Source organism: Propithecus coquereli, unplaced genomic scaffold (assembly GCF_000956105.1).
Source record: "Propithecus coquereli isolate 6110/MARCELLA unplaced genomic scaffold, Pcoq_1.0 Scaffold82, whole genome shotgun sequence".
NCBI lineage: Eukaryota > Metazoa > Chordata > Mammalia > Primates > Indriidae > Propithecus > Propithecus coquereli.
The window spans coordinates 4,548,857-4,574,649 of NW_012154396.1; the positions used below are offsets into that span (position 1 = coordinate 4,548,857).

Sequence of the window (25,793 nt, forward strand, 5' to 3'; positions counted from 1 at the left end):
TATTTTGTGTGTATGTGTGTGTGTTTGTTTTTTGAGACAGGGTCTCACTCCATTACCTAGGCTAGAGTGCAAGTGGAGTGATCATAGCACACTACAACCTTAAACTCCTGGGCTTAAGCGATCCTCCTGCCTCAGCCTCCCAAGGCTGGGACTACAGGCACGCGCCACCATCCCTAGCTAATTTTTAAATTATTTTGTAGAGATGGGGTCTCGCTGTTGCCCAAGGCTGCTCTCAAACTCCTTGCCTTAAGTGATCCTCCTGCGTTGGCTTCCCAAAGTGCTAGAATTACAGGCATGAGCCACTGTGCCCCATCTTTTGATTGCTTATTTTGTATATCAGGCAATATTATAAATCAATAAACTATTTTAAGGTACCAGATCTATTATCATCATTCCTGTTATACAAATGAGAAGTTTGAGGATGTAGAGAGTTAAGGATCTTTCTCACATCATATAGTAAATGGCAGAGTGAGGCTTCAGTCCTGGGAATTAAAACTAACACCCTGAATCAAATCTCTACACCTGTTTCGACAAGCCTTGGTTTACAGCTTCTGTAACTGATCAATTAAGCTCATTAACTTCAGAGGTTAAACTGGCATTTACTTTCCATTTATTTGTTTTGATGTCTACAAATTTAAAACTTTAATAATTTTGTTAGTTTACTTTTTAAATATTAAGTCTATTAAGTAGTCAGAATGTCTAAAAGAAGACTGTGACATTTTTACCTTTCCACTTTGAAGACAAACTGTATTTCTTTAGGTATATATTTCAAGTTTCTAGTCTTCTAAGTTAGGTTGTTCTTAAATCAGAGAACAGAAAGAGCCCAATGACCTCCATATGCTTTTATTTTAGGAAAAAAGATAACAAGAAGAAAACTTCCCAAAGTTATTTTTTAAAGTTCTCAGTGTTTATTTATGTAATAGCTCTAATAACTTTAATCTTTACCCAGTGAGAAACTTTCCACCTAGATCTTATGAAAATTCTACTAAAATTGATCAGCAATCATATTTTATGGTTTTTTTCCCTTAAATCAAACTTTAAGTGTATTTCAAAGAGCTAATTCTGGTCTTCTTAATAATTTCAGAGTATCCCATTTGGTATGAAGTCTGCAGTTGAAAGAGGGCTAACTGCTGTTTTCCATACATTTAGTCGTAAAACCTCAAGCTCGACAATCAATGTTTCAGATGAAGCAGGTTATACTATTTTCCATCATGCTGCTCTTCACAACAGAGTTTCTATCATATGTCAACTGTGCAATGCTAACTTCAATGTCAACCAAAGACGCTTTATTACGTTCAACCAAGGTACCATAAAGTTTTTAAACTTAAAATGTTTTTCTTTTACTTACACCTTATTCAGCGTTAAGAATGCATGTTGATTTTAGAGCAAGGTTAAAATTTGGTATTTTAAACCAGAGCAAAGTGGAAGTTTTTGTTTCATTTATCTAAGAAAGGCTCCTTTCAATTTTGTCAGTATTACTTATTGCTAGCTTATGTAGTATTATATTTGCTTCTTGTGTCTCCCTCACTTGAATATAAGCTCTAAAAGAGGGCAAAGATTTGATCTGCTTTATTTGCCATAATATCTTAGTGTCCAGTAGGAAGCCTGGCTTGGTAAGTGCTCAGAAAATATTTGTTGAGTGAATGCATGATAGGTAAATGCAGGATATCATTTCATAAGCACTGGCATAATTAAAATATACTGATATACTACAGAAATTCAAAGAAGAAAGATAAATATGATTGTCATGTCCCAGGAGAACAGCCATTCCTTATGTCAGGGTTTCCAAATAGGGAATAGTTTCTTCATATTATATATATTTAAATTATATTTAATATTAAAAAAATTTCTTTATAATAACACTTTTTAGGATTAATAGCCCCTTCAAAGCTAACCTAGTTTAAACTTTAAAAAGACATTTTTGCTGAGTATTAAATATGCATACATATTTTTATATTTATCAAAATAAGCTTAACTAGTATAAAATATAAAAAAGTTGAAAGTGAAAGTAGTGGTCCTCCATAACTGAAAAAGGAAATAGAGATAAATTGTCAGGAATAGCCAATACAACAACATTGGCAATAAGAAATGGCGATTTTATATTTCAATGCGGTCACCTATCTTAATAAGCTGTGTTAAATTTTTGAAGATACCAAAACAAAATGTCCTGCATTAATCCTGAGTACCAATAAACTCTCTATCAGTACAATTGATAGAGTTTTGATATTGAGATTCTTCTGTAACTCAATTAAAACATTCAATATCTAATGAGCCTACAAAATAATAATACAAAATAGGGCACAATTCAGTCACATTTAAATGCAATGGGTAGACTATTATTTAAAGGTACATTATCTTTAAGCCTTCCTTAGTATGAAAAACTCTTCAGTAAATTAAAGTCTTTCATTCATCCTCTGACTGCTTGGATTTCACATGTGCCGACACTGGGTATATTTTGAAGTATGGAAAATGTATAACTCTACTGGCAGTGTTATTGCTTACCAACAAAAAATTGTCCCACCTGTGAGTTTTGACCAGCCACTTGAGGGGCAGAGTTTCCAGGTCTGCTCTTACGCGTCGTCAGGTGTATGCGACATGCCCAGATGGCTTGACTATATTAAATATGGCTTAATACTGTTTGATGTAATCTTGCCATCTATATCTAAATACAGTTATTTTGATCTTATCCGTGTGAATTTTTTTAACTAATTTAGAAAACTGCTACCTATTAATAATCATGGTTCTATGTTTATTTCCTTTTAAAATAGAGTCATCCAAAGTGGACATGAAAAAAGAAAGAAACGGTAAGACATAAGTAAAATACTTCATGCATTTTAAAAGATCATTACATATCTTAAAACTTTTCTTTTAGTATATAATCTCCAAAATGCTGTCACATGAGAATGTTGCATTATGATGTTCTGTATTCATTTTGAAGTATAAATTTTTCCTACCCATGATTAATTTATTGATATTCCTTTTAACTCTTGGGGTCCCCCACTTTTTGTTAACTGTGATATATGCTGTCATAAAGTCAGGCCCCAAAGTGATTTTCATACCTTAAAAAAAAAAAAAAAAAAAAAAAAAAAAAGCAGTTATTAATAATATAATTTAGATACACTGCCATCTAGTGGCACTAGATGGCAGTAACAATCTATGAAGTCTGAGGAATAAGTCATTTTCGACTGAGGTAATAGACTTGACCTAAATATTGGATATAGAGAAAAACGAAAAATTTTAAAAGGTTATACTTTCTATATCTATATGTAAGAGGCTATGCCTTCGTATTCTACATAAGATAATTCAAAGAAGGTTTATTTTTTTAAAAAACTACTTACAAAATCCTGAATTGGCAAAGGGGAGGCGATAGTTATTCAACCTGGCCACCTTTATTGGTGGAGGAACGCAAACCTGAGATGACCTCAGAGAGGGGACCTGACCTCACTCTTCCCCTTCTTCCAATCTCCTGTCAGGGCTCTCCTGTGTCAGATACTGACAAGAGGCCAGAGGACAGGCGTTGCTAAATCTGCAGGGGTAAGAAGCAGGGTGGTAAAAGGACATGAGTGGACCTGGAGGGGGAAAAGGAAGCTTACCTGGCCCACATACTCCGTAGAAATTTCCAACTGAGTAACAGGAGTGTGCCTCCTGCATTGTGCTCTCTCGCTTTCTCTTTTTCTAAGTATCACTTATGGCTACCTTATATAATATTATTTATTTATTTATTGTGTTTCCCTCACTTGAATATAAGCTCCGTAAAGGACAAGGATTTGTTGTATTTTGTTAGCCACAGTTCCCTACCCCCCAGAATAACACCTGGCCTTCATAGGTGCTCAGGAAATATTTGCTGAATGATTGTGTGGCGGTTGAATGCAGGGTAACATTTGGTAACCACTGGCATTAATTAATAGTCATTAATGTACTGTGGAAATTCAGAGAAAAGGGAGATAAATATGGCTTTCAGGTCCCAGTAGAGCGTCTTCTCCTTAGACTAGGATTCTCAATCAGAGAATAGTTTCTTCAGACTATATAAAATCCTCCAGAACTTTCCTGATTCTAGCATACCTTAGGGCAGCATTTCTTATCCTCACTGCTATTGACATTGTGGGCTGGATAATTCTTTGTCGTATGTAGGAATCACTCCAAGACCTTGTTAAAATGCAGATTCTGATTCAGGGGGACTGTGGTGGGAGCCAAGATTCTTCCTTTTTATTAAGCACACTTAAAAGTAATAAGAGAGCGGGAGGCTGAGGCAGGAGGATCGCTTGAGCCCAGGAGTTTGAGGTTGCTGTGAGCTAGGCTGACACCACGGCACTCATTCTAGCTCGGGAAACACAGTGAGACTCTGTCTCAAAAAAAAAAGTAATAAGAGAGGGATATAAGAATTGTATTCCTGCCCCTAGGTTATGCTGAAATATTTTTTGAAAGGAATTACACAGGAGAGGGAGAGGCATCAGTGGGGATCCTGATATGATTTTTTAAAAAACTCTTCAGATAATTTTGATATGTTTTTCCAACTGAGGGCAGCTAACTGCTTTTCATTGATTGAGATGAACCAGCATTGGTTGGGACTACTCAGAAATCTCACTAACAAGCTAAATGTTACAGACTGTGACCATGTGGCTTGCCTGGCTGGATGAAATTTTTGCCATTTCATCTGATTTTGGTTCAACTGTTAACTCACCCCTCTCTTGTCTTTCTGTTTCAGACTCAACTTACTGACCATACTTTTGTTCATCTTCCTGTCTCACCACCCATGTTCCCACCCTCCCTGCCAGACCTGCTCACTCTATTAAAGATTGCTGGCCTGACTCCATTCATTTCAAACTCATGGCTAACTTGATCCCTCAACACTCAGCAGATTTTCAAGGTTCCAGCCCTGATCTGGCATACCCCACTGTCACTCCTGACTATGCATGTGCTGACACACACCTTTACCTACTTGTCTCTCTCTCTCTTTCACAAACGTAATCATAGCTAAACTGAGCTTCCCTTTGATATGTTCTGGCCATATACTGGAGAGACTCCAAAGGCCTTGTGAAGAAGTGAGACTTAACTTAGATCCTAAAGTTGGGATAGTATTTAGGTAGGGAAAAAGAAAGGAAGACGGCATTTCTCCCCAATGGAACAGTAAGAGCAAAGACCTAGAGTCTGAAAATAACACTGGGGCCAGCTGATGATGACTAATATTTAGCCTGCTAGGGGCAGAAAGTTCCTACTGAAGAAAACTAAATGGTTTTTTGTGTGTGTGGCTTTTTTTTAATGAATAAACTTTATTTTTTAGTTTTTAGTGGTTTTAGGTTCACAGTGAAATTGTGCCAAAAGTACAGTGAGTTCCCAGATACCCTCTGCTCCCACACAGGTATAGCCTCCCCCATCAAGGTGGTACAGTTGTTACAATTGATGACTACATTGACACATTATCACCCAAAGTCCATAGTTTACCTGAGGGTTCATTTTTGGTGTTATGGATTCTATGGGTTTTGACAAATGCTTAATGACATGTATCCACCATTGTAGTATCATATAGAATAGTTTCACTGCCCTAAAAATTCTCTGTGCTCTGCCTATTCATCCCTTTCTCCCCCCAACCCCTGGCAACTGACATTTTTAATGCCACCATAGGTTTGCCTTTTTCAGAATGTCATATAGTTGGTGTTATATAGTATGTAGCCTCTTCACACTGGCTCCTTTCACTTGGTAATATACATTTAAATTGCCTCCATGTCTTTTCATGGCTTGATGTGTCATTTCTTCTTAGTGCTAATCATATTCCATTGTCTGGATGTACCACAGGTTATTTATCCATTCACCTGTTGAAGGACATCTTGATTGTTTCCAAATTTTAGCAGTTATGAATAAAGCTGCTATAAATATCCATGTGAAAGTTTTATTTGCAGACACAAATTTTTATCTCCTTTGGATAAATACCAAGGAGTGTGATTACTGGATCATATGCTAAAAGTATGTTTAGTTTTTTAAGAAGCTACCAAAATGTCTTCCAAAATGGCCATACCATTTTGAATTTCCACCAGCAATGAATGAGAGTTCCTGTTGCTTCACATCCTGGCCAGCATTTGGTATTGTCAGTGTTCTGGATTTTGGCAATTCTAATAGATGTGTAAAGGTATCTTATTGTTTTAATTTGCAGTTCCCTAATGACATGTGATGTTGAACGTCTTTTCATATGCTTACTTCCCATCTGTATATCCTCTTTGGTGAGATATTGGTTCAGATCTTTTGCTCATTTTTAAATTGCTATTCATTTTCTTATAGCTGTGTTTTAAGAGTTCTTTGTATCTGTTTAGATAACAGTCCTTAATCAGATATGTATTTTGCAAATATTTTCTCCTAGTTTGTGGCTTGTCCTTTCATTCTCTTGTCAATGTTCTGCAGAACAGAAGTTTTTAATTTTAATGAAGTCCAGCTCATCAATCTTTTTTTAAGGGATCAGGGCTTTGATGTTGTATCTAAAAATCATTGCCAAACTCAAGGTCATCCAGACTTTCTCCTATGTTATCTTTTAGGAGTATAATGGTTTTGCATTTTACATTTAGTTCTATGATCCATTTAGAGTTAATTTTGTGGAGGGTAGAAGGTCTGTATTTAGATTCACTTTTCTTTGCCTGTAGATGCTCAGTTGTTCCAGCATCATTTGTTGAAAAGATTGTCTTTGCTCCATTGTATTACCTTTGTTCCTTTGTCAAAAATCAGTTGACTGTATTTATATGGGTCTATTTCAGGGCTTTGTATTCTGTTCCAGCTATCTATTTGTCTGTTCTTTCACCAGTTCCTTACTGTCTTGACTACTGTAGCTTTACAGTAAGTCTTGAAGTCAGATAGCATCAGTTCTTCAACTTTGTTTTCCTTTAATATTGAATTTGTTATTCAGAGTCTTTTGCATCTTCATAGAAACTTTAGAATTAGTTTGTTAACATCTACAAAATAACTTGCTGAGATTTTTATTGGGATTACATTGAATGTGTAGATTGAATTGGGAAGAACTGACATCTTGACAATATTGAGTCTTTCTATCCATGAACATGGAATATCCCCCATTTATTTAGGTATTCTTTGATAGCTTTTATCAGAATTGTATAGTTTTCCTTACATATATATTATACATATTTTGTTAGATTTATATCTAAGTATTTCTTTGGGCAGGGGGTGCTAATATAAATGGCAATGTGTTTTTAAGTTCAAATTATATTTGTTCATTACTGGCATATAGAAAAGCAATTGGCTTTTGTATACTAAACTTGTATCCTTCAAACCTGCTATAGTCACTTATTAATTAATTTTTTGTTGGTTCTTTTGGATTTCCTATATAGATGATCACGTTATCTACAAACAAAAACAGTTTTATTTCTTCCTTACCAATCTGTATATCTTTTATTTCCTTTTATTGTCTGATTGCATTAGATATTGTCTTAGTTTTGTGCCAGTATAATGAATACCATAGACTGTGTAATTTATGAAGAACAGAAATTCATTCTCTCACAGTTCTGGAGGTTGGGAGGTCCTAGATCAAGGCACCAGCACCTAGTGTGGGCCTTCTTACTGCATCCTCACATAGCAGAAGGTAGAAGGGCAGGAGAGAGTGAATACACTCTTGCAAACCCTTCTCGTAAGTGGCATTAATCCATTCATGAGGCTTCATGACCTAAACACCTCCCAAAAGGTCCCCCTCCCAATACTGTTGCATTGGGGATTAATTTTCCAACACCTGAATTTTTGGAGAGGAAAAAAATATTCCAACCATGGAAGATAGGACTTTCAGTACAATGTTGAAAAACAGTGCAAAGAGGTGACCTACTTATCTTATTCTGATCTTAATGGGAAATCTTTGAATTTTGCACCATTTGGTATCATGATGTTAGTTGTAGGTATTTTGTAGATGTTCTTTATCAAGTTGAGAAAGTACCCCTCTATTCCTTGTTTGCTGAGCATTTTTATCATGAATGGGTGTTGGATTTTGTCAAATGCTTTTTCTGCATCTATTATTTCTGCATGTGATTTTTCTTCTTAAGCCTATTGATGTGATGGATTATATTAATTGATTTTTGAATGTTGAACCAGCCTTGCATAACTGGAATGAATCCTACTTGGTCATGGTGGATAATTCTTTTTACATATTGTTGGATTCAATTTGCTAATATTTTGTTGAGGATTTTTGCATCTACATCCATGAGACATATTAGTCTATAGTTTTCTTTTCTTGTAATTTTTTTGTCCGGGTTAGATATTAAGATAATTCTGGTATCATACAATGAATTATGAAGTATTCCCTCTGTTTCTGTCTTCTGGAAAAGATTGTAGAGAATCGCTCTAATTTCTTAAATATTTGGTAGATTTTACCAGTGGACCCATCTGGGTCTGGTGCTTTGTGTTTTAGAAGTTTATTAATTGTTGATTTAAGTTTTAAAAATATATATAAGCCTATTGGGATTGTCTATGTCTTCTTTTGTGAACTTTGGTAGATTATGTCTCTCAAGGAATTGGTCCATGTCATGTAGGTTACCAAATTTGTGTACACAGAGTAATTCATAATATTCCTTTATTATCCTTTTTATGTTCATAAAATCTGTAGTGAAAGATGTTCCCTCTTTCATTTCTGATATTAGTTATTTGTTTCTTCTCTTTTATTCTTAGTCTGGATAAAGGCTTATCGATTTTATTGATCTTTTCAAAGAATCAACTTTTAGTTTTGTTGATTTTTCTCCACCAATTTCCTGTTTTCAACTTCATTGTTATTATTTCTTTTCTTCTGCTTACTTTTGATTTAATTTTTTCTTTTATTTTTAGTTTTCTAAGGTAGAAACTTAGATGAGTGGTTTGAGATCTTTTTTCAAATATATTCTTTCGATGCTATAAATTTCTCTCTAAGCATTGATTTTGCTGCATCTCAAAAAATCTAATAAGTTGTGTTTTCATTTTCATTTAGTTCAAGATATTTTTAAAATTTATATTGAGACCCAAGTATTATTTAGATGTGGATTGTTTAATCTCCAAGTATTTAGAGATTTTACAGCTATCTTTCTGTTACTTATTTCCAGTTTTATTACATTGTGGTCTGGGAATAGACATTATATGATTTCTATTCTTTTCAATTTGTTAAGATCTGTTTTATGGCCCATAATATGGTCTGTCTTGGTGAATATTCCATTTGAGCTTGATAAGAATGTGTAATCTGCTGTTGTTGGAAGAAATAGTCCATAGATGTCAGTTATATCCAGTTGAGTGAATGTTGTGTTGAGTTCAACTGTGTCCTTACTGATTTTCTGTCTGCTGCATCTGTTTATTTCTGCTATAGGAGTGTTAAAGCCTCCAACTATGATAGTGGATTCATCTCTTTATTTATTCATCATGATAGTCTTGCAGTTCTATCAGTTTTTGCCTTACATACTCTGACTCTCTGTTATTAGACACATACACATTAAGGATTGTTATGTCTTCTCAGAGTATTGACCCTTTCTTTGTCATTGTGTAATGCCCCCATTTATTTCTGATAACTTTTCTTGCTCTGAAATCTACTCTGTCTGAAATTAATATAGCCAGTCCTGCTTTGTTTTGATTAGAGCTAGCATAGTATGTCTTTCTTCATCCCTTTACTATTAATCTATGTGTTTTTGTAGTTAAAGTGAGTTTCTTGTAGACAACATATAATTGTATCTTGTTTTTTGATCCACTCTGATGATCTGTCTTTTAATTGGTGTGCTTATACCATTGACATTTAAAGCGATTATTGATATATTGAATTAATATCTATCATATTATGCCTTTGCATAACAGGAAAAATAATTTGAATAAACTGTTATATCTTAGCTCAGTTAAGAAAAAGAATACTTTGTACTTTACCTTCATATTTTTTTTCATTCTCTGATGCTCTTTCTTCCTTTATGTTTATCTAAGTTTCTGAGCTATATAATTTTACTTGTCTTTGAAAACTTCTTTTAACATGTCTTGCAAGGCAAGTCTATTGGTATCAAATTCCCTCAATTTTTGTCTGAGAAAGACTTTATTCCCCCTTCATTTTTGAAGGATAATTTTACAGAATACAGAATTCTAGGTTGCTGGTTTCCTTCTCTCTACACTTTAAATATTTTACTTTACTCTCTTCTTGCTTGCATGGTTTCTAAGGAGAAGTTGAGTATAATTCTTATCTTTGCTTCTCTATAAGTAAGGTATATTTTCCTCTGGCTTCTTTCAGTATTTTTTTTTTATCTTTGATTTTCTGTAGTTTGAAAATGATACTCCTAGGTATAGTTTTTTTTTGGCATTTATTTTGCTTGATGTTCTCTGACCTTCCTGGATCTGTGATTTGATATGTGATGTCAACTGAAGAAATGGCAAGGTTCATAAATTTAGAGAGGAGAGCTCTATTTCTCATAAAGTGTTGCAGTCTGCAGGCTGGCTGTCTTGCAGGATGGGAAGCAATAGGCTTGGGCAGAAGCAGAGAGTGTACTTTCAGGAAAAGGCAGTGGGAACAGGAATTTATGCTGAGCAGGGTGGTTAAATATACATATTCAACAAAGTATAGGAGGAATCATGAATATTTATGAAAGGAGAAGCATGTGCATACTCAATTGAGCTTGATGCCCCTTCATGGGTCGTATGTACAAAAAATGGAGGCATTAACATGGTCCAAGGGTGGAGTTTTCAGCCCTATGACTTCAAAAGGTGAAGCAGAGGGCACAAAACCCTCTCTGTATAGCCTCTGTAGACTGGTCAGAACCACTTCATGGTTGGTGTTCTCTTATCAGGAAGGAATGTCGGTCAGTTGTCATGTGAAAACCACAAAAAGGGAGGAGCAATCACAACATTGGTTTCTGAGAGTTGTTAGTGAAGGAGGGGGTATAATGAGGCATGTCTGACCTCCCATCCCATCATGGCCAGGAACTCAGTTTTAAGATTTCTTTGGGATCCCCTTGGCCAAGAAGGGGTCCATTCAGTCATTTGGGGAGCTTAGGATTTTATTTTTTTTTCCTCAGTGACATTAATTTGGGGAAATTCTCATTTTGTTTTATATGTTCTGTTCATTTCTCTCTTTCTTCTACTGTTCTTTTGTTTTTGTTTTTATTCTTTGTGCTCTTTGCTGTTCAGTTTGGGAACTTTCTATTGATAGATTAATATATCTTCACGCTCATAGATTTTTTTCCTCAGCTGTTTCCAGTCTCCTTGTATGCCCATCAAAGACATTCTTTATTTCTCCTAGAGTTTTTTGATCTCTAGCATTTCTTTTTGGTTCTTTCTTAGGATTTCCCTCTCTCGGCTTCCACTGCCCATCTGTTCTTGCATGTTGTCTACTTTACCCATTAGAACCGCTAGCATATTAATCATAGTTGTTTTAAACTCCCTGTCTGATCATTCTAGTACCTCTGCCATGTCTGGTTCTGATGCTTGCTCTGTCTCTTCAAACTGAGTCTTTTCCTTTTTAATATGCCTTGTAATTTTCTTGATAGTTGTACATGATGTACTGGATAAAAGGAACTGCAGTAAATAGGTAATAGTAATGTAGTGGTAAGGTATGGGGGAAAGAAACATTCTGTAGTCTCATGATTAAGTCAGCCTGTGCCCCTGAACCTTGAACTTCACCAATGTTTCTCAGTTCCCTGCCTTGTCCCTTAGGTGGAGCAGGATGGCTAGAGGGGGATGGAATTGGTTATTTCCTGTTTCTAGGTAGGTTAGGCTCTGATAAAACCCCAGCAAGTTTGGCTCTCGTAAAATAGTTTCTCCTGAGGGCAGGCCTTGTTAAGAAGAAAAGAATGCTGTGGAATATTTCAAAATGATTTCTTTTTTCCTCCCCCTGCTGGAAGCATGAGGGAATTTTTCTCCAATATTCACTGTGAGGACCTGATAGAGCTCCCGGCGATAAAACACATGAAAGCAGGGGGCCCCCACTATGATGGTTCCCCCTAGAGTTTTTAACTCTTGTATTTATCCACACCGAGGTTCCAGCAATTTATCAATTATGGTTAAGGTTTTCCTACCCCAGTACTGGTTCCTGAAGAAGTTTCTGCTTGTGGGTTTCTGATCTAGTAAGTTAGGATTCTCTCAATCTGTCTCTCCAATTTTGAGGACATCAGTTTGCCCTGTGACCTCACTTCTCTGATGAATCTAAGAAGCATTGTTGATTTTTTTAGTTGGTTCAGCTTTTTACTTGTTGTTAGGATGAAGTGGTGACTTCTAAGCTCCTTACATGTCAGGCCAGAAACTGGAAGGCTAAGCAATAATTTTAAATAAATAGATTTGGGTCAGATTTTATAAATTATCAAAGGCTATAATATAAAGGTTGGACTACTAAGGCAGGCAGGAGGCCATTGGAAGTTTCTGATTTGAGAAAGATTTCATGAAAACAGTGCTTCACTGAGGACATACCATTTAAACTGAGAAATGAATAAGACTTAATCACATCCTGGTAAGGGAAGAGTTGTTTGGGAGAAAGCAGGCGTCAGAGAGCAGGAATAGCCCAGAGTGACCAGGTAATTCATCATCCAAATCAGGGAGACTTGAAAGTGAAAGGGGCACTATTAATAATTATGCCAGGATGACAGGCATCGACCAGTACTTTACTAGGCAGCCAAAGATATGGTGCTTTGGGGGCTACAAGAAAGCCAGCATGAAGAGAATAAGGCATGTATGGTTTTTTGAGGCTGGTGAGCGAGGAAGATAGTTGTAGCTGGTCATCCAAGTTAAGTTGGAGCTGGTGGATCCTGTCACTGTTCTTCATAATCAGATGGCCTTGGGATGCCACTTAAGAGTTTTAAGCAAGGAGATGAAAAGATCAGATTTACATTTTGAAAAAATGGATTGAGTAAGGGCAAGAGGAGGTGGGGATATCAATTGGAAGTAATTATGGCTTGGATTAAGGTGATGGAGGCAGTAGAGATAGATTCCAGAGATATTTAGACTTGGCAATGGACTGGTTATGGAGATGGAAATGAGAGGGGAGTGCCAAGGAGTCTTCCAGGTTTCTGGATTATAGAGCTGGCTGGATCAGATCTTTCACTGATTTAGAGAGCAATGAAAGAGGACTAAGCTTGGAAGAGAAGATAGGAGTTCAGTTTTGAATACACCAAGTCTGAGATGTAGATCTGGAGAACAGAGAAGAAATCAGATCTAGAGGCATAATCCTGGAAGTCATCAATTTATAGATGGTAAGTGAAGCCACTGAAAAGAGAAAAAGGCCCAAGATAGAGCCATAAGGCTCATTTGGATATCAGGACAGTGAGAAGGTCTCAAAGGAGTAGCCAGTAAGGCAGGGTAAAAATTGGGAGTGTGATGTCACAAAAGGGAAGAGAAGAACCTGTTTTAAATAGGAGGAAGTGGTGTAAAATACTGTTGAGTGGCAAGTAAGATGAAAATTGAAAAATGCCCACTGGATTTAGTGGCATGGGGGCCTTTTGTGAACATTTTTTTTTTTCAATTTCAAAGGATTTTATCTCCTATTACAAAACATTTTAATAAAGTGGAATATAATTTAAACAAGAAATAGTTTATTTTATCACAAGACTATTTTACACATTGACTTAAATGTTCAAATATTTAATATTTTCAATATTATTTATTCTTCTTTGCTCATAAAGTAGTATAGATTTTTAATGGTCGGATATCCCAAGTTAAATAAAGAAATATAAGATTGGCTGGGCGCGGTGGCTCACGTCTGTGATCCTGGCACTCTGGGAGGCCGAGGCGGGTGGATTGTTTGAGCTCAGGAGTTCGAAACCAGCCTGAGCAAGAGCGAGACCCTGTCTCTACTAAAATTAGAAAGAAATTAATTGGACAACTAAAAATATATAGAAAAAATTAGCCGGGCATGGTGGCGCATGCCTGTAGTCCCAGCTACTCGGGTGGCTGAGGCAGGAGGATCGCTTGAGCCCAGGAGTTTGAGGTTGCTGTGAGCTAGGATGATGCCACGGCACTCTAGCCCGGGCAACACAGTGAGACTCTGTCTCAAAAAAAAAAAAAAAGAAAAGAAAAGAAATATAAGATTGCCTAAATTAATCCTTGTTAGTGATATATTGGGGATTTTATATCATACAATACCAAACTCTGTGGTTGGCAACCAAAAAGGCATATTTTTTAGGAATTTTAATTCTTTGACCACTAAAGTAACTGTCCATCCATTCTAGGTCCAACACCTCTACACTTGGCAGCACAGGCTTGCTCATTAGAAACAACCATCTGTCTACTCAGTTTCAAAGCTGACTACACGCTTTCTGAAAAAAGAGGCTGGATGCCAATTCACTTTGCCGCTTTCTATGACAACATCTGCATCATTATTGCTCTCTATAGGAAGGATCCCAGTCTGCTAGAAGCCGAGGCAACAGCTGAGTAAGTTGTTAAGCATTTATAAGAATATAAATTTCTGCTTTTCATGGCTTGCCCCACACACTGACACTAAAAGGCATGGTTGGTATGGGTGATTTGAAAGGTATCTAAAGCTTACTCTGCTTTCCTTTCCGGTGACTTTCTCCTACCTCTTATCTTCAGAATTTATAAAGATGAGAGCTTCTATCAACCTATTCCTGTTTTCTGGAAGAATAAGGAGTAATGCCTAGGGAGTTTTTCCTAACCTTGTCCCACTATGGTCCCACACATTAGTTTATCAGATTAACTGTTTTAACTACTTAGTGCCCTGGAGGAAGCCCGAAGGTTAGGGAGGAGAAAGTTGCTCTAAATTGGACTCTCCACAACCAGGAGGCAGCCCTAGGGCTCCAGACCAAAGTGAATAGACTTTGGATAACAGGAGAAATATCTAGTGGTATCTGGAAGAGAAATACATTAAAAGGAAAAAAACAACTTTGCAATTTAAAACATTACAGACAATCTTTTGTTTCACAATTTAGCTGAGGACCAGCCTTTAGTGTGAAGGTGTAATTACTCTTGGCTAGAAATCTAAAGACCAGGTTATTATTTTGAATCTCTCAACCTGATTTAGGCATAGTTTCATTCAGTTTTTTCTAAGTCTTCAAATAACCTGTCCATTATTATTCAGTGGTCTAGGGCTAACATAATAGCTTGACAGTTTGAGGGACACCAGCTTCCTCTTGTTGTTCCTTAACATGTGGCTTCCATGTTATGGTACAAAATGGTAACTCTTGCTTATTTTTTTTTTTTTTTTATCATTCCTGCATTCAAGCCATGAGAAGAAAGAGAGAAAAGAAGTATTGACACATTCCTTTCTCTTTAGGGAGTTGCCCATGTAACTATCACTAACATCCCATTGGCCAAACTTGGTTGTGTGGCCAAACCTGTCTATAGGGGAAGCTGGGAACTGGAATATTGAGCTGGATAGCCATGTGCCCACCCAAAAGATCTTCGCTATTTAAAAAGTAAATAAGTAGGTTTTTGAGAAAAAAAATTAGTTTCTGCCACAATCAGGAAGCTGGGATTTGAAAATTGTATGTGAAATGTGAAAAAATGGGTTTGATTACTACCTGAGCCTCAGTTTCATCATTTGTAAAATGAGCTGATAATACTTACCTTACTTTTTCCTTTACTCATATCATTGTTGTAAGAATAAGATAGGGTAGTGTGTTCTAAGAACTTTGTGCATTATCAACTTCCAAAAAATTATAAGGCATGATAATTAAGTTGGGAAGGAGGGCAGGGACTAATACTAAGGACAGCAAGGCAAGGGATTAAACCTATTTACACGTGGAATATAGAAGATGAGAATGCATAAAAGAAGGTGGTGGTGTAAATAAGACTTCCTCCAATAGCAGTTTGAATAGTTTTACAAAAAGTAAATTTGACATTATAGTGTGCTCAATTATTATAATATGTTCCTCGATTTTTAGGAATCAGTGTACTCCGCTGTTACTCGCTGCCACTTCAGGAGCACTGGACACTATTCAGTACCTGTTTTCTCTTGGTGCTAACTGGAGAAAAACAGATAATAAAGGAAATAATATAATCCATTTATCAGTGTTAACCTTTCACACAGAGGTTCTCAAGCATATAATAGAGTTAAATATTCCTGAACTCCCAGTTTGGAAAACTTTGGTAGGTAAGTACAGAACACATACTCTCTTTGCAAATAAATGTTCTGATTATTATCTGGTTTAATTATCGATACTCTGAAATAGAGCAAGTAAAATAATACATGCATCATATTTTAAACATTTAAAGAATAACGAAATAAATAGTTTATGAGTTAAAACCAGAAATAGAAATACAAATAATACAGAGCTGTATTTTTATGTGTGCAAAGGTAGTTCTATTTCTAAGTTAAAATCAAACTTCTGTTTCCCAAACAGGCTGTGTTTTACACAATTATATTTATTTTTATTTTCTAATTTTCTCCAAAAGTTCAACCATCTTCTCCTCCATCAAAAAAGTGAATTCAAAAAATAAAAATAAAAAAAAAGAAAGGGGGGAAGGAAATTTTAAAGATTCCCTCCAATATATTCCTTGCCTCTTAATTTTAGAGATAAATTGGGCAAAATCTTTTCTTATATTTTGATAAATGTTTTGTAAAAAATCCTGTTGAGATTTTCTTTTTCAAATTCGTATTCAGTCCAATTAGAAATAAAGGGAAGAGTTACTAGGCCAATTGAATGTACACATCTAATTTTACTCTCTCCCAGACCTCACTAAAATTACATGGAGATTAAATAATAATAACACCACCAGCAGCAGATGAGCATTCAAAGAAAAACAGGAAAAGATACAATAGCAATAAAATATTAGAAGACGGAAACAGGTAGGCAAGTCTTAGGACTTAGCCGACCAGAGAAAACCATTCCAAACCAATGGTGGGAAAAACCAGAACCCCTTGGACTCACACCATAAAATCCTCAAAAGGCTTGAAAACTGGCAGTGCCAGTCAGGATTGCTCTCCTCAGAGTCCAACCAGGAAAGACCGAAAGATGCAGAGGCTGGAATTCTTCCTAGCAAATAGAAGGGAGAGGGACCTAGGAAACTCGGAGTCTGACCCAAGAGAAAAGCAAAGGGAGTTTCGTGGAGGATAGCAAGGGGAAGTTCCAGAATGGAACCGTGCACCCAGCCTACAGGAAAAAGAAGGGAGGAATTATCAATAAGTATGCAGACTAAGCAGATGAAATACCATAGTCCCTCCTTATCCACGGTTTTGTTTTTCATGGTTTCAGTTACGTACGATACAGTACAATAAGATACTTTGAGGGAGGGAGGGAGAAAGGAAGACAGAGAGGGAGAGAGGAAGAGAGAGAGGGAGAGAGGAAGAGAGAGAGCACATTCACATAACTTTTATTATACTATATTATTCTATTTTGTTATTATTGTTGTTAATCTCTTACTGTTTCTAATTTATAAATTAAACCTTATTATAGGTATGAATGTTCAGAGGGCAGATGGTCTGGTGTGGCTTACAGTTTTTACTGTACAATGGTGTGAAAATGATACACATTCAGTAGAAACTATACTTTGAGTCCCCAATTAACCATTCTGTTTTTCATTATCAGTACAGTATTCAGTAAATTACATGAGATGTTCATTCTATTATAAAATAAGCTTTGAGTTAGATGATTTTGCCCAACTGAAGGGCAAAGTGTTCTGAGCACTTTTAAGGTAGGCTAGGCTAAGCTATGCTGTTTGGCAGGTTAGGTGTATTAAATGTATTTTCAACCAACAATATTTTCAACTTACAATGGGTTTCTCAGGACATAACCCCATCATAAGTCAAGGAGCATCTATATAGGAAAAGACATAGTATTAATACATATAGAGTTCAGTACTATCTACATTTTTAGGCATCCACTGAGGGAATATATCCCCTATGGATAAGGGGGGATTACTGTAAAATAAGGAACTTATTACCTCCAGGAAAAAAAAAATAAGAAATGAGACACAACTATAGTACACTACAGTGCTCAGCTGTGAATAATATTTGTATAGCCATCACAATGTAAGCACTGAACATTGATTTGACTAAAAGTTATAAATATGGAGAAAAGGAAGCAAGAGGAAATAGAGCAGTGTTGAAAGAGCTAGTTTCTCATTTTTCGTAACATAGTCAATTAATGACATCTAAAATTGATATAGAAAAATGTAGCAGTGTATGTAAACATGCAGAAATATGGAGATATGTAAATTGCAGAAGGTATCGGGAAAAGAGTCCAAAGTAATTATGTCTGAAGAGATGAACCCAGAATAATGGGAATGGTGGGGCCAGGAACCACTAATTTTGCTATAGGTCTTTTAGTAACATTTAACTCTGAATTATGAGCATGCATTACTTTCATAAAAATAAAACCTAAAACAAACAAACAAAAAAAGAATTGGAGAATGAGAACTGAGGCTCCTAATAAACCATCTAATTCTTCTTTCACCCATAGTAGAAACAGTCAGTGTGAGGAGAGAGAGCTAATCCAGGGGATGAGGCAAAGCAGCGGTGACCAGATGCTTACTGTTTATTGTTCATTTTGCTTTTTTTTTGTTTGTTTGTTTTACCTGGATTCTGGTAAGGTACCCAACAACTCATTTTAGGATGGGATAAGATACATGTAAGATTTTCAACTCTATTCTACTGATCCAAGAAGTCTGAATATTTGGTTTCAAACTGGCTCAATACCTGATCTTAGAATTTATTGGGTACTGGGAACACATTCTGAGTACTGTATGTCATCCACAAAAGTTATTGAAAAGTGTTTTCAATGTTTATTTATGTGCATATATATCATTATATCTTTGTCTTGTTAGGAGGAACCGAGAGGAACATCCTGTTACTTTTAATAGACTATAAACCACCGTATTAATAAATCATACCTTAATAGTAGGAAGCTTGGGCCCTGAACAGGAATAGCCTAACGGCACAAAAAACTCCTTATGGCCACTGCTTTCTATAGACATTGTGGGGAAGTCCTGGTAATGATGCAAACAGAACGATAAACAGTAAGCATCTGGTCACTGCTGCTTTGCCTTGTCCACAGGGATAGCTCTCTCTCCTCACACTGACCATTTCTACTATTGGTAAAAGAAGAATTAGTCAGTTTATTAGAAGCCTCAGGATTAGCTCTTGGAGTGAAAGCTGAATTTTAAGAGAGCTCCATGGAATGATCTAGTCAAGGTAGAATGAGGACAGATTTGGTAATGGAGTGGCTAGGTAAAGAGAGGAGGAAAAGATATCGCTATGTGTTTGTTTTCACACCATAGACATTGTTTAGAAGCACGTATATTTGTATTCTTTCTGGAGTACAAGTTCATTCAAGATTTTTTAAAAGCATCTTCTTCCTATTCAGGAAAGGTATAAAGCCTCATATCTAATTTAATGGATAGTAAATTTTAACTGATGGTAATGTAGTTTACTTTGCCATTCTTAAAAACCCATACTCAATTTTTATTTAACAGCTGAGTTTAGGCAAGAGAAAGATGTACTATTTTCCAAGTGAATTTAAACTATGTGACCTGCCAATCTAAGCCATTCAGACCAAAGATAAAGAGTTTCAGGATTTTTTCACCCATTAATTATATATACTATAAACCTCAAAGATCATGGGCATATATAATCTGTTCAGCACCTCACAGAGGACCATGTACAAAATGGAATTTAATGCATGCAGTTCGTAGTGATGGTGGTAACCTCAACCCTTGGTTTCACTTGACCCATACAAAAACAGAATCAATCATCCCACTGCCTTTTGTGTAAATTACAGCTTGTGTTTTTCTGTTGAATACTTACCAGAAATGTTGCAATGTGAAAGCTATAAACGAAGGATGATGGCTGTCATGTCCTTGGAAGTAATTTGCTTAGCAAATGATCAATACTGGAAATACATTTTGGATGCAGGTGATGTATAATCTGTCTTTTTCTTAGGCTATTTTATGTAGAGCTGTATTATATTTAAGGTAATCATTTAAAATATATTTTCAGTTATAGAGGAAACCTTTTAGCTGATTTTAAGTTTCTTTTTCTAAGGTCACGTCCTTTACCTGTCAGCCATATGTTTCGTTTTCCACGTGGAAGCTGCACAGGATCAAAAAGCTATATAAATTCCATTTCTCTAAAAGTTTGCAAACTTAAAAACTGATTTTAAATTACTTTACCATACTATTCTTATATTTACTTTCATTTAGAAATTGGTCCTATTTTGTATTTGCACCATTTATTTTTGAAATTAAAATTTCAAAGCAGATTTAGAATCAGGCCTGGTTTGTTATTAATACTAACTCTGCATTTAGAACTCACGCTAATTGCTTAGCCTCTCTAGCCTACTGTCCTCAATAATAAAATGATTCTACCTCATACAGTTGTTTTGAGAATAGTACTGTCGAATATAACTTTCTGAAATGATGAAAATCTTCTATCACTGCAGTCCACAACCCCCAGGCCACGGCCCGGTACCAGTCCATGGCTTGTTAGGAAAACAGGGCCACGCATCACTGCCTGAGCTTTGCCTCCCCCTACGGGCCCCATCCCCCTGGGTCCTTCACCTACCATCCGTGGAAAAATTGTCTTCCTTGAAACCAGTCCCTAGTGCCAGAAAGGTTGGGGGACCACTATATCTGAAAATGTCCAATATTGTAGCCATTCCGCTAATGTGGATATTGAGCACACATGAGATGTTCCATAAATATTAAATGAATAAATTAAAATGTATTTGATTGTAGATAGTCCCCTAATGTGTTCCTAAAAATATGTACAAAAAGCTCTATGTCCAAAAAGTGAAGTACAGACTTAAACAAGTCATGAAGGATATTTCATTTCAGGTAGCTAAATAAATAAGACCCTAATTATACCCATTATATTTTCTAGCATTTTGTATATGTTCTATAATGTGCTCTCTTTTTATTTCACATTGAATTGATACAAGTATAACAAGCATCTAGCTGAAGCCAAATTTTCTATTTTCACCATGCCCAGTGATTTCCATATTTGAACCAATTGTAATTAATGAGGCTAATGTTGCATTTTACTAGATCCAGCACTTTTTTTCACTTGCTGATATAAAATAGGGATAAAATATAATAAAATGCTCAAATAATTGCACAAGCACTACCATCCAAAGTTGATGCAATAACCAAAACTGAGCTCTGCCATGTGGTAGCTTAAAGAATTTATTAATCAATGATTTTAAGCCAAAATGCAATGTTTCAAAGATGGCTTAGGGTTGCTAATATAAAATATATGCCTGTGTGCTGTGTGAAAACCAAATGTATGAACAGTGAGAGCTATCTATACTTTAGACCAGTCAGAAAGTTTATTAATATAGTTTCAATTGATAATTGTATAAAAATTTTATAGAATTACTTGCTATCTGCAGCATGTCAAGCAGAGAAAAAGAAAAAAAAAATAAGAATTATTTGCTATTTATATTGCAATGCCCATAAACATTATTTAAATATTGTCATGATAAATTTACTACAAATGGTTACAAATAATTCCTGATGTTTTTTGTCTTTTCATTACAGGCACCATTCCTGCCTTAATCAATCTATTAAAAAGTTCCAAAATAAAATTACAGTGCAAAACAGTTGGATTACTGAGTAATATCTCAACCCACGCAAGTATAGTGCACGCTTTGGTAGAGGCAGGAGGCATTCCAGCTCTGATCAACCTACTGGCTTACGATGAACCTGAACTACACTCCCGCTGTGCCGTCATTTTGTATGATATTGCTCAATGTGAAAACAAGGATGTTATTGCCAAATACGTAAGTCCTTTTCATAGAACATCATTTTTGACTGAGTAATTCCCTCATATGGAAGCTAGATAAAGGCCCATGTTACTATACAGTGGCAAAACTCTCAGGGAAGAATAAAGCAGAGAAAGGGGAGAGAGAGGAAGCCCGACGAAAAATACTTCACTAAGAAGTTGGCGTTTGAGTGCAGTCCTGACATAGATGAGGGAGTATTTTTCATATGTTAGTATATGTTGATTGTTTTTTGCTGCTTGCAAGAAAATACTATAAGAAACACTACCATTCTGGCTATTTCTGTTCTGGCTGAGAAATGTCTAATTGTGTACCAGAAACTATTAGAAGAACATTTTTTTCATGAACACCAAGTAATCTTTGCCATGCTGTATTTTCTCAAAAATCCTCCTTATTATATCTACTAATGTTTTATTTAAGATCTTTTAATAGATATTTATAAGTGAGGTGGTTTTATTTATTTGTTTGTTTTTTCTTTTCTTATGATGGGATCTTACTATGTTGTTCAGGCTGGTCTCAAACTTCTGGGCTCAAATGATCTCACCTTAGCCTACCAAGAAGCTGGGATTACAGGTGCATGCCACAGCGCCTAGCTAATAAAGACTTTTTTTATAGTTTTCTTTAGGCAATGCTTCTTCATTAGATTAAGTCCTTTAACATTGTAAAATGTACCTTTTTCGGTGAAGTTTAATACTTTTACCTTGAATTCCACCTCATCCAAAATTATTAATATGTTTGTGAACTGTTTTCTTTGTGTTATAATATCTAATTTGCCTTTGCTCATCCTTTTTAACTTTTCTGAGTTATTTCAATTATATTTGTTATCAATCATTTGGAGAATATATTAGAAATGTAGAGAAACCCAGGCCTACCTCCAGAGTTAGTCAGTCTTATTCATTTGGACCTAATAATGTTCAGTGATTCTGATAATTAGCCAGAGTTAGGATAAGTATGTTACTTGTATGCAGTATACTTAGTTTTTACTTTGTCATTTACTTTTTCACTGAGTTAGCTAATTTATAGATATTGATGTGCATGTTTAATTTTAGTTCTGTCATAATATTATTGTTTTTATTTTTTATTGTTCTTTAAATCTTCTACTGTATAATCAGTATTTTCTATCTATTTTTTTCTTTATCTTTGATGTCCAGGACTTACACATCAATGTTAGTTACCCATTTTTCCTGGGACTTGTTGTACCTTTTCAACATATACATTCACATTCTTTTGGTTTGGGAATGCTTTCTTGAATCCACATCTTTAAATGTTTTTTTCTGTAGTATTACTGCAGTCCATTCATACAACAAATATTTGTTGAGAGTTTATTATGTGGCAGATACTATTCTAGATTCTGGGGTTATAGCAGTGGACAAAACAGACACAATTCCAGCCTCTATGGAGCTTTTTTTCAAGTTGAGGGTAACAAGACAATAAACAAAACAAATAAGCCAAAGATGAGAATAGGTGTTTGGAAGAAAACAAAACAGGGAAAGGGGAGAGAGGGAGCCTGGTGAAAAATACTTTACCAAGAAGTAGGCATTTGAGTACAGTCCTGAAGTAGATGAGGGAATGTTTTTCATATGTCTTTCTGTTTGGAAGGCAATCTAGGCAGACGAAATAAGTGCACAGTAAATGAAGTGGGAATGTGCCTGACTGATTCAAGGAATAGCAAGAGAGAAGCAGGAAACACTCAGCTGTGTAATGGTGGGCCACATCACGTAGGGCCATGTAGACAATTGTTAGACACCTTGTCTTTTAGTCTGAGTATGCTCTGGGAAGTTTCATGAAGAAATTTACATTATTTTACATTCTTTGTTGAAATAGGTAGGCAAGGGTGAATGCAGAAAGACTAATTAAGAAGCTATTCCAGTAATTCAGGTGAAAGATAATGGTGTCTTGAACTGGAGTGGCAATAGTGGAAATGGTGAGAAGTAGTCATATTCTATATTATGTTTTAAAATATATGGTGGAGCCATCAGGATTTGTGGGAAAGGTGAAATATCTGGAAGAATTAATAAAGAAGACTAAGAAGGAATGGTCAATGGATAGAAGGAACCTTGGATCTGTTGTCCTATCAGCCAATGAAGAAAGTGTTTCAAGGAGAATAGAATGATCAACAGTGTCGAATGCTGTTGTAAGATTAAATATTGACCACTGAATTACTGAATTCGTTGATCAATTCTCCACCCTTGTCTCAAAAAATCTTCCCCGAGCTCTGATATCTCTCCTATGTACTCTTGTTTTATAGAGGTGATTGGTTCATTCACTTTTTTCATTGATAATAATACCATATTTTGTTAAAATTTTTTTTTTTTTTGAGACAGGATGTCACTTTCTTGCCCAGGCTGCAGTGCAGTATGATCACTGCTTACTGTAACCTCAAACTCCTCAACTGAGGCAATCCTCCTGCCTCAGTTTTCTGAGTAGCTAGGATCACCAGCACACACCACCATGTTCAGCTAATTATTTTATTTTATTTTTTTGTAGAGACATTGTCTCGCTATGTTGCTCAAGCTGGTCTCAAACTCCTGGTCTCCAAGTGATCCTCTTGCCTCAGGCTCTCCAAATGCTGGGATTATAGATGTGAGCCACCATGCCTGGCCTGGTTACAATTTTCATCTACTTTGTGGCAACATTTTTCTAATGAACATCTATTTTAGTCTGTTCCTGCTGCTATAACAAAATACCACAGACTGGGTAATTTATAAACAACAGAAATTTATTTCTTACAGTTCTGGAGGCTGGAAAGTCCAAGATAAAGGTACTGCATGTTTGGTGTCTGGTTAGGGCAGCCGTCTGTTTCTAAGATTGTGCTTTGTTGCTGTGTCCTCACATGGCAGATGTCAGAAAGGCAAAAGGGCCTAGCCACTTCCCTCCAGCCCTTTTATAAGGGTCACTAATCCCATTCATGAGAGTTCCACCCTCATGACTTAATCACCTTCTAAAGGTACCACCTCTTAATACTGCCACATTGGGGTTCAGTTCCAACATAGAAATTTTGGAGTACACATATATTCAAACCATAGTATTACTCTTCATCTGTCATAAGATTTTTTCTATTTTTTTCTTATATTTGAATAGATTCTGTGCTGGTTCCTTTTTGATCATTACTCATCTTTCTATTAGGCGAGTTCTTTCTGGTCCAGCTCTTTTCAGGAAGTATATGGGAATGGGCTCAGACCTATGTTCTAGGTTAGCAAGAATATGTCACAGGCTTGTACGCATGAGTTCTTTTACCTTTACTTTACTTAGCCAACAGTGACTGGTCATGCATAGTGCCTCATAATGCAGATTCTATCTTCTCCACAATGTGGAATAAGTCTCTTCCTTTTATCTCAACAATAGATGACTTCTGTCAAACCCATATTGTCAGTTTGATTCCTTGATCATCCTTGCTTTCTCTGATTTTTTGAAACTTTATACCAAACTGGTCCAGGAAAAGAGCCTGCTGCCATTCTGCATATCTATTCCTATTGTTCCAGACAGGGAATGTGTGTTTATTTTTCTACTCCTAAAGGTAGAACCACTTAATTTGGAAAACTGCTCTGACAGCATTTCCTGTGGTCAGTGGCCATGGGAAAACTCTCTCATTCTCTGTTAGTAACTCATACACATTTATTATGTTTCAGTACTGCAGATATCTCCCAGCTTTATTGAAAATGGGTTTGCATTTTTGATATTCTTATTTTCTTTGATATTCTTGTAGTATTTCTGTTGATAGGGAGAAATGCCATTTTTACTCCATTTAAAATTAGGAAATTATATTCACATCTAAAAATAATATTTTGAGCCAGGCACCGTAGTGCATGCCTATAATCCCAGGAGGATCATTTAAGCCCAGAAGTTCGTGTCTAGCATGGACAACATAGTGAGACCTGTCTCTTAAAAAAAATACAATAAATCCCAGCACTTTGGGAGGCCAAAGTGGGAGGATCACTTGAGCCCAGGAGTTTGAGACCAGCCTGGGCAACTTAGTGAGACCCCATCTCTGCAAGAAAATTTTTTAAAATATTAAGTGGGCATGGTGGTGCACACCTGTAGTTGCAGCTACTTGGGAGGCTCAGGCAGGAGGATCACTTAAGCCCAAGAGTTCAAGGCTGCAGTGAGCTATGATTGTGCCACTGCACTCTAGCCGGGGCGACTGAGTGAGACTCTCTCCAA

At 36.1% G+C, this 25,793-nt stretch overlaps 1 protein-coding gene across 1 annotated transcript in view; it reads left to right on the forward strand.

The window, feature by feature from the left end:
* Nucleotides 1-25,793, forward strand: part of ANKAR (ankyrin and armadillo repeat containing) — a 77,449-nt gene that overhangs the window by 26,059 nt on the left and 25,597 nt on the right. Inside the window, exons 7-11 of the mRNA XM_012663644.1 lie at nucleotides 1,085-1,304; nucleotides 14,130-14,331; nucleotides 15,801-16,009; nucleotides 19,664-19,768; nucleotides 21,391-21,632. Coding sequence (XP_012519098.1) covers nucleotides 1,085-1,304; nucleotides 14,130-14,331; nucleotides 15,801-16,009; nucleotides 19,664-19,768; nucleotides 21,391-21,632 — 978 coding nt within the window. The remainder of the gene's footprint in view (nucleotides 1-1,084; nucleotides 1,305-14,129; nucleotides 14,332-15,800; nucleotides 16,010-19,663; nucleotides 19,769-21,390; nucleotides 21,633-25,793) is intronic.